Source organism: Anneissia japonica, unplaced genomic scaffold, assembly GCF_011630105.1.
Source record: "Anneissia japonica isolate Jap-2015-1 unplaced genomic scaffold, ASM1163010v1 scaffold288030_len866700_cov218, whole genome shotgun sequence".
Lineage (NCBI taxonomy): Eukaryota > Metazoa > Echinodermata > Crinoidea > Comatulida > Comatulidae > Anneissia > Anneissia japonica.
The window spans coordinates 545,828-555,833 of record NW_022728334.1 but is presented as its reverse complement, the minus strand read 5'-3'; the positions used below and the strand labels follow the sequence as shown (position 1 = coordinate 555,833).

The 10,006-nt window shown below is 34.0% G+C and overlaps 1 protein-coding gene across 1 annotated transcript in view; it reads right to left on the bottom strand.

Annotated features, from left to right (window-relative positions):
• The window catches only part of LOC117114077 (flotillin-2-like), an 18,146-nt gene extending 10,249 nt beyond the window's left edge, over positions 1–7,897 (bottom strand). Inside the window, exons 1-3 of the mRNA XM_033257617.1 lie at positions 7,743–7,897; positions 3,586–3,667; positions 1,729–1,943 (exon numbers count right to left, since the gene is read on the bottom strand). Coding sequence (XP_033113508.1) covers positions 1,729–1,943; positions 3,586–3,667; positions 7,743–7,791 — 346 coding nt within the window. The 5' untranslated portion in view covers positions 7,792–7,897. The remainder of the gene's footprint in view (positions 1–1,728; positions 1,944–3,585; positions 3,668–7,742) is intronic.
• Positions 7,898–10,006: the final 2,109 nt, after the last annotated feature.

The following is a 10,006-nucleotide window of genomic DNA, read 5'->3' as shown; positions in this document are numbered from 1 at the left end:
GTGTAATATTTATTAGAATCAAAATTAATTTGATTCCACTTCATTCACCGTCAATAGGCCTATCTAATAAGGTTACTTTATCATTTAAACAAAAATTGCTGAAAAAATAAAGCATAATTATTGCTCAAACATTTATTAAAATGTTCATAATACCATTACTGGCCCCTTAACAATACCACATAGAATAATATAGTTGTCATTACAATACAAAAAGACACTGATATAATACTTTTTTGACCACATAGAATAATACTGTATATTTGCCATTACAATACGAGGTAAAAATAAACAAAAGACACTGATATATTTTTTTTTATTTTAGCGGACCACTATAAATCCATTCATACATCACGGATTTCCGATTAAATATTACGAGTACAGCAATCGCGGATACGTTGGGTAGAGGGAAGCTACTGTGAAAATGTGTACATACAATCAGTATACAATCGTAATTGGTAATTGTTTGTTACAGTATAGTACAACACAGAATACCAATTATAGGCCTACAAGTGAAACGTTGTAATAACAGTATATAAAGAGCCTAGGCCCTGTCTAGCCATCATTGTAATATATATTTTTGGAAAAACTTGCGGACAATGATACTGTATTCTGTATATTTTTGTATATGTTTGTAACATTCGTAAGTTTCTAATATACTGTAACGATCGTCCGATCTACGTAGCATAATAATGATACAGTCGATGTACTGGAATTCACCGAAGCTAACTATGTACAGACATTTTATTTGCGATGTATTACCGTAGCGTTGCTTGCATACTTAATTAGGGCAAGCCCTCTTTTGTCTGGTAATAAACAACATCGTTGGTATCGAGAAATAGGTAGCGGTTCGCGGAGCCTGATTTTTACTCAATGCCGTAATGCTTGGATAAACAGATGTCATATAGGTCACTTAGTCATTAGTTATTCATTAGCTTATCACTCGCGAGTCCCACGCCAATCACTCTCGTGGCCCACGCGAGGAGATGTAGAAGGTCCTGTAATCAGTACTGTACATAATATGTATTTCTACATATTTTATCATATTATACATATTTCATCATTGTTATATCACACCATTAATCCTGTGCTGCTATTATTAGAATGTGTAAATGGTGAAGAAGCAATCATATAACCAACATGACTGATTTTTTTTTATAGACATGATTGTGTATATCTGTTAGGATAATCAAGAACTTAACTGCAAGTCTTTGTTAGAATTTCCCTATTATTTAATTGTATAATATTTCTGTACTATATTCAATGAAGCACTTTTTTTGACAGACAAGTCTGTTTAGGATTCACTGTAACTTTATTTAGCAATCTTCACACCAATTTTTTGTGTTACATATTTTATTCTCCTTTGCTGAAATTAAATGCAATGTGCAATGAGGTAAGGATTACAGTAGTATAGTTCACCCTGCAATTCCAGACCACCTTTTGAACCTTAAAATTTGGGTCACATATAGGGTTACTTTAAGTGTGAATAGATTGAAGATTATTACAGTTCACCCTCCAAGTCCTTTGGGACCTACACATTTGGGGTGGTCTGAAGACAGTTATTTGGTTTTTTGAAAAAGTAGTCTCAAATTAGAGGGGTCTCGGAATTAGGGGGGGTCTTCAAAATTAGAGGATGCACTGTATTTGGTTCTTTGGACAAGTGGTCTCAAATTATAGGCCTCTCGAATCGGAAGGTGCAATATGTGCCCAGTTGGATTGGTGAGTACTTACCAAGAATAGCTCTCAAATGTCCCTCCAAAGTTTGCAGGATCACTTCTTCAATTTCCTTCGTGTTTCGGCCAAGGAACTGTTCACAAGCTGTGGCTAGGAGTTCAGGCTCAGTCATAACCTTACACTGGGCAACACCTGTCACAGTCAGTGGGACACCGTAGCATGTCTCAACATTTTCACACCGTGGGTTTAGTGTCATCACTTCAAGAGTGATTCTACAGAAAAAATACAGTACTTGCATGAGTTTTTGTTGAACTGTAAATTTTGTATTATGTGCTTCTGTTGTTAACCTGAAATTGCTTTTGTTCTGATGTACTACCATCAGACACTCTACACATTAGCCTAGTTAATCAATCAATTAATGGTGAAAGTAGTTGTGAAGCCATGTTAGTCTGAAAAATAAAATTGATAACAGGTAATGATGAGGCAGTAGTCTCAGACTAACTTAAAACTTTAACTTAAAGCTTGTATCATTAACGCGCTGCCTGCCAAACACGGAGATCTCTGTGTTTGTTAACACAATGCCTGAAAGGCAAACACAGATTATTACCAACATGTACTAACAATTTGAACACTATACCATAAAACCTCGAATTGAAGCCCTGGGGTTTGTGACCTATTCTCAGTGACCTCCTATTGCACGGCGATACTGAAACGCGGTTATCTCAGCTTCATTGTGCGAATATGCGTAAAACAACAAAAGTTACAGATTGTGATTAGAATAAAGTGTTTGGTACCATTGTAAAAAAAAAACTATGATGTTTTTAGTTCTTGTATTATTTGTGTTCAATCTGAACATACACACTCGCAGCGAGCTTCGGAAAAGTGTTACAATTCGCTAGAAAGTGGCTGATACTATTTAAATTTCAAACCCCTGGCAGTCAGAGTGTTAAAGTTAGTCTCACAATGCTGCCTCATCATTACCTGTTATCAATTCAATCAATTAATCAATCAGTTCCATCTCTATGGAGTAGCACTATTAGGCCTACATATTCTAAACTTAAATTAAAAATGAAATACATCAAATCATTTCAAATTCTATGTTAAATATGTTAAAGTTGTGTACATCCTACAATCATTACAGAATACAGTACAGTATATAGTGGTTTTCATGATAATAACACTCTCCAACAATAACAATTAAATAATTTATATAGAGTTCAATGTAAATATATAATTAAGTTACTTTTGAGTAAAAATCAAATCTACACAACATGGTCAATATTTATTTCACACTACATAAACACATTCTATTTATATTTTTTTAGAAATAAGTCCCCACAAACAGGAAAAAAAAAAACACTAATTGAAAATGATGATGATTTTTTAAACTGAAAACTATGCGAAGGATCTAAAGTCGGGCACACACTGCCGATCAACCGATCCATCTCAACTCAGTTTGACGACACGATGCTGTCTGCTGATTTCCTGTGGAAGCCTAAGTAAATCATCACTGAAAATGATCCATCCCTCACATCTCATCAAGATGCGTCCCAGTTGATTGAGAAAATCTGTGGGTATCTAAATCCCACAGGGGAGAAAATGTTTCTCGTTTAAACCTTATTCTGTTGTATTTAATATTATATTTCTTTAAATACAATAAATGAATGAGTACTTTTTGCAAGTGAAAATACGATGACATCATCGATCAAACAGTGTTTGTTATCATCGCATCATCATACACAATTTGAGTTTTTAAAACAAAACTGTTGTCGTTACAGGATTGCAATGTGATTTCATAACGTCTCATATCAGGCAAGTACAGTTAGCAAAGCTGATGTGCAAAAAATAGGATTAGAGCTGTTATTAGTTCAATAGAGTAAAGTTTACCACATGAAAAAATAAGAGGTAGCTTACTTCTGAACATCTGTTACTGCACACCAGGCCCACGCCCAACCACCGATAACATAGTTCTTTGCTTCATTGCCACAACACCCACCTAAACAAAAAATAATTAAATTCAATATTTACTTTGGCAATGGCATTTGCATATTGAATATTACAGTAGTAGAGATGAATTCAATATTGGGCAAGACAATGAATTTTTAATTCATTAGTTAAAGGGAACATTTGGATGAATACAGCAGCTTACATAGGCCTACTGTATGTAGTGTGTGAAGCTCGAACAGAGTGATAGGTATGCAAATGATGTGCTTGACACATTGATTGATTGACTGATTAATTGATCAAATAACTACTCAGTAATATTATCAACACTATTAGTATTATACTACAGTATCTATTTTAATCATAATAACTATAAATGTACTGTTTGTAAAATAGTATAAAGTTATTATTTAATATCATTTGTAATTTTTTTTTATTTTTTAAATATATTGCTTTAGAAATTTATTTCAAAATAAATTAAGTTTTAAAATGTATCACTTATCATTACCAACTGTATTTATTACAAAAAAAATAAAATAAAATAAAAAACCAGATTAAAAAAATTTGAACAAAATACATGTAATTAGCTTTCAGTTGATTCAGTAATTAGAATGAGATATTCTCCCTTGCCAAATAAAAGACAATGATTTCAGTCCTATTATTCCTTCCATTTACCCTTAAATTGGATGGTAATAAAATTCAAAAATTTACATAGAAAAAATATCAGCATAAACTGAATCATTTTGATCTGTTTCCCTAAAAATTAACTTATTGTATTAAATCAGAAATCTTTTTCCAGCAGTAATATTTTAATTATTTATAATTTTTTTATTTTGCAAATATTGCTTTAGAAATTTATTTTCAAATAAATTTAGTTTTAAAATGTATCACTTATCCTTACTAACTGTATTTATTACAAAAAAAAAAATTGATTTACAAAATTTGAACATTGAAATAAATAGTCAAGTATTATTCTTTCCATTTACCCTTAAATTTATTGGCAATAAAATTCAAAGCGTTTACGTGGTAAACATAATTAGTATATAACTGAAATTGTTTTTGTGTGTTTCACGTTTGAAATTAATCTATTTGATCAACAATCCTTTTCCAGAGTAATATGTTATTTAATATTATTTATTATTTCTTTACCTAATTTTTTAAATCATAAACACAATTCAAAAATGAATTGATAACAATGAATAAACAAAATCAACACGCAAAAGTCAGTATACTATAGAACAAACTATGACTCCTTTTCTTTATTCGGAGTAATGTTTTTCCTATGTTATTTAAACATAATCAGTGCATCTGTTGGTTTTTTTGAGTCAGTATGTTTCAGATCAAATCAAGACTGTAATTTGCCAATGCTTTTTAAACATTTTAAAGGACTAGGCCTAGTACTAGTGGTGCAGCCTACAGTAGGCCTAGATGGGGCTAGGCCCTAGGCTATGCTACTGTAGCTAGGACCCTTACCTAGCTAGCTAGGAGTACAGTACATCCATGTGAGGGTGCCTGTCAAAATCCCAAATAGGAAAGTGTTAACATAACGGGGAAAAAAATCGGGGTCACATGGGGCCTTTTCCTGGACTCCGATTCGATATTCTAAAAAACAAACACTCAGACAATGTTCTCCGATAATTTCCACCTCGAAGAAACTTAGTAGTGATATATTTAAAACGTTTCCAATTTTAATTAAATACAAAAAAAGTAGAAAATAACTCATTCTCATATATAGAAAATATTGAAGATCAATTAACTTTATGCAATGATATTTCTGAAGTAAATTTATAAGACTCTGTGCCCCGAGTGTTTAAATACCCTAGGCTAGGTAGAATCTGAGCCACCCTAGGCTATGATACGAGTGATGCGTCATTGCGTAGCCTACTAGAACGTGTGCAGAGAGAGGAGACATCGCGTCTAGGCTTACACGTAGCTAGACTGTACGCGCGGTGCATACATAATGGTGACACCTTCAAGATAGGCCAATGTCACTGATCTCTACTGTAATAACTGGATTGTTCATTGGCTGGTTTTGTTAGTGAGGCCACCAACACCATATTGGAGGGCCTAAGTGTATCAGGCAGTCTAAAAATGGTACATCACTTACACAAAATCAGTCTTACATTTTCCAGTTTAGTTTTGACAGCCTAAACAAATTTTCAATTTTTTATTATTCACACAGTATGTAGATATATATCCTTTGCGAACATTTTAAAGAAAAAATTATGTTGATACGACCCTCCGATAAGGATTTATGACTTTTTAAGTAACATGACTTCCGAAAATATGGTTGAAATGCTATGTTATTTCTATTGGTTACGCTTCGCTGCTCAGCACTGTTTGTCATCAATAGAAGCTGTCTTCGCAGCGTGAAAAAGGCATATAATTACAGTAGGCTAAGATATTGTTTGTATCATCCCAATCATGTTTTATTTTGAATATGAAGGCACTAGAAACAACCCAAGGGTGATATTTGGCTTTAGCAAAATTTTAAAAAAGCCTCTCTCCCTCATCACTTTTCCAGCCTAGTTAGGGTGATCAACTAATATTTTTTATAGTCCTTATAAAATTTAGCATAACTCTGTAAAAATGTTCAACCAATTTTTTTCATCTAAGCATAGCCTAGGCCTAAACAGTATATTAGGCCCCATAAAAAAAATTATTACTTTATCACCCTCGCGTGCATCACTTTTGGGAAAATCCAGATTTTTTTTTTTTTCCATTTTAAACGATCTTTTTTTCGTCATTTTTCACGTGAAAATGCTAGAGATTTACTACAAATAAATAACGAACTATTCACAGGCGATCTTTCTCATATTGATGTAGCAGATGTAAAAAGAAGGTCAATAATTTCATTTATTTTCTATATCCTCACCTTGCCAGATGTATTTATGAATTCTCACTTTTCATATTTAGAAACTGTACTGTATTTTAGAAAAATGTTTTACTGGACAATAAAAACATGTTTTCTTTGTTAATTTGAGTTCTTTCTTATGAATTTTTATGTGTTGGTCCTTAACCTAGTGAACCAGCGCACGCTGATAAGACGGTTAGCAAAAAAAAACCCTCCCTCCCTCCCTTATCAGTTTTTATGCTGGAGTAGGGTGATAAACTAATAATTTTTTTTACGGGGCCTTACTCACATTTTCATTGCATAAATGTGAAACTATATTTGAAGTCAATTGAAGGATATAATTTTGTGCGTGCTCCTAGCTAACCTAGGCCATCGGCCTAGGCTAGACCTAGCTGATTAGAGAGTGTAGCCTACCTACTCTAGGGCCTAGGTAGGTAGGCTAGGCCTATTCCTAAAATAAGGCCATGGGAATGAAAGTTGTAGGTTTGCGTCCACCGCCCGCATGCCTAAAAAGCTACCGCACGAAAATTTTCATTTTTTTAAAAGTTCATTATTTTGAAAAAAAAATACTTCGTTTTAAAAAACGGACTTTCTAAGTCGTAAACAGACAGAAAAATGATCTATTCATCACTGATCACTCGTCGCGAACACCGAGCGAAGGCAGGCCTGGCCACATCGCACCATGATTGCCGATCACTGCTGAGGTCATTTACGGGTCAAATTGATCTTTCTGACCAATAGGAAATTTTGTATGTTTAAAGAGGTCTTAAATGTAGAAAAGGATCTGTTTTATAGGTAAGCATTGTTTCTTGGGAATAAATGTAAAATTACCAATGCCGCGGCTTGTGGACAGCACTGAGCATTTATAAAAAAAATAATGAATAATGAAAAATGAAAAAAATGCCTCATGTGTTTTCAAAATTTTTCGGACGCAAACCTACAACTTTCATTCTCGTGGCCTAGGCCTAATATAATACAACGCAACAGAATGTGAGAATTTAGGGACTGCTTCAACCCTGGTGGACCGCCACATAGAAGTTATCGGGGACTCCATGCAGCACCAGCCCTACCAGGCCTAGCCTATGCATATCATGGGCCTACACTAGGCCTAGGCCCCTCCCATTCTCCTCTAGGCCTACCTAGGAATGCCCTGGTGCGACCATGGCTAGGCCTAGCTCACACACATACGACGACCCATATCAATAATGAACGCATTTTGTTAATATCTTTAAATTCAACCTATACAAATTAGGAATGTATCTATAGTAGTTACCAGACACAACTAGTGCCTCATTTGGCCCAACAGTGTGACAGTTTCCCATAATGTATGTATTCCTAGTAAAATTTCCCTCGAAACAAGCCTCACAACTGGTTAAATAATTGTAAACAGTCAACACCCACTTCAACAATTTCTACTATCAAACATGGCCGCTTCCACAACCCGGATTTTGTATAGAGGGCGGTACATATAATTAATAAATGGTCAGCAGGCGGTCAACATTAATTTCACACTGAAAAATTTTGTTCAGCAATAAAAACATGCCACAACTTAACACAACCAACAAACAAATTTAAAACAAATTGATAGAAATGTAGAACCTATAACGCAATTAGTACCCAGTATGTCTGATAATACAGTCTGTAAAGTATAGAATAAAATTAAAAGTCTGCGTAGGCCTAAATTGATTCTGTAATTTGTAATTAATTAATTAATTAATTAGGCATTTGAAGAATCTTTACGGTATCTTGTTGCAAAAGGAATACATGTCTTGAATTTAATTTAAATAATAAATGCATCAATAACTTGGCTAAGTCGATCATATAGGAGAGGTCGCAGGTTCAATTCCGCTAAAACATTATTTTTCAGACAAATTAATTAATTAATTTTCGTTGAAGAAATAACAGGATCAGATTCACTGTATTACATAATTTCTATTTTTTGAGCAGTTGTTCCATCATTTATAAATTTGTTCACACGTACTACGTAACATTTCTGATTATGAATGCACAAGTGCTACACAGAACATTGATCTATTATATGTGTATTGAAAACTCCTTCATTTGGCAAATGATTTATTAATTGTAGGCCTATATCTGGTTTTTTCCCGTTCAATTCATTCATTGTTTATAATATTGTAAATACTGTTATATCAATATATTTATACTGTATTTTGTAGGGAATCAAGTAACAAATAAAATCAATCTGAATCTGAATATTTAATGAATTTAATAAGGTAAAGAATACTTATTAGCCGGTGGTAGCTAATTACTGTTGCCCGATGATGACGGCTTGTCGCAATTAATTTTGTAATAAAGTTATTTTAAATAAATATAAATAAAACGATTGACGGAACATCAAAGAGGCTTCGACCAATATCAAGGCTACAATAGGCCTTAGGCTAATAAATAAATAATAAATAAAATAAAAAATAAATAAAGTTAACTTAAAATACAAACAACGCGATAGGATATAAAGTTTGAGAGAGTAATTGGTATACATACTGTATTTCCGAAGTGCCATTCGTTTTGGGGTTGCTACAATCAGGAGTTACAAATGATCCAACAAATGAAAAGCATTAGCTATGTATTTCCTTAAATTCCAAAAAAAGGAGGATTTTGGATGCTATTTAACATTTGCTGGAGATTGAAAAATTAACTGTTGCTGCGTTGTTAGAGAACATGATTAGGCCAATTTTAGTGAGAACAAAACATGTTTTAATAACGTAGGGCCTATAAACAATGCAAAGCAGATTGATCACAAAATCAGAAGCATGATCTCAAACATCAAAACCCAGCTTTTATTGTTTAAAACTGTCGGGGCCCCATTGAATGAAACTACGGTATTATTATTCTTTAAACTACAATGCGGGGCCCCTCGTGCTTGGGGGCCCTGGTGCTCTACCCCCGGTCAGCGCCCGAGCGTGACGCCACTAACAACTCCTGATTGTTAGCAACCCCAACGAACGGCACTTCAGAAAATACAGTACAGGTAGGCTATACCAATTATTCTCGCAAACTTCATATCCTATCACGTTTTTTGTGTTTTAAGTTAACTTAATTTTTTCTTTTTTGAAATGTACAGTTTTTTTAAAATCCCAAATCTTACAAAATTAGTTATTATTTGTTTAGCATGTAAGACCGTGTCCCGGACTTGTTCCGTTCTCGTGTCGTTTATAAATTTGTTTGTGCCGGATGCTGTGTACTTGGCGAAACCTGCCAACACCTATCGACACGAGTCCGTGAACATTTAGTCCCTGAAGGCCTCTCATATTTTTCAACATTTGCAGAGCTCGGGATCCTGTCGACAACTTTCTGATGAAAGTTGCTTCACTGTTCTAAACTCTGCAAATACACCCTATCAACTGAACTAAAAGAAGCTTTACATCTGAATTGGGAAAAACCTTCCCTAAACAAACAACTGACGCACTTAAATATCAAGCTTTTTATTTAGCTTTCTAAAGTTTTTAATACTCTGTTTTGTCAGCTGTTAGCTGTATCCGACTACGACGACACCGACAACACTAAAGACAACTACGG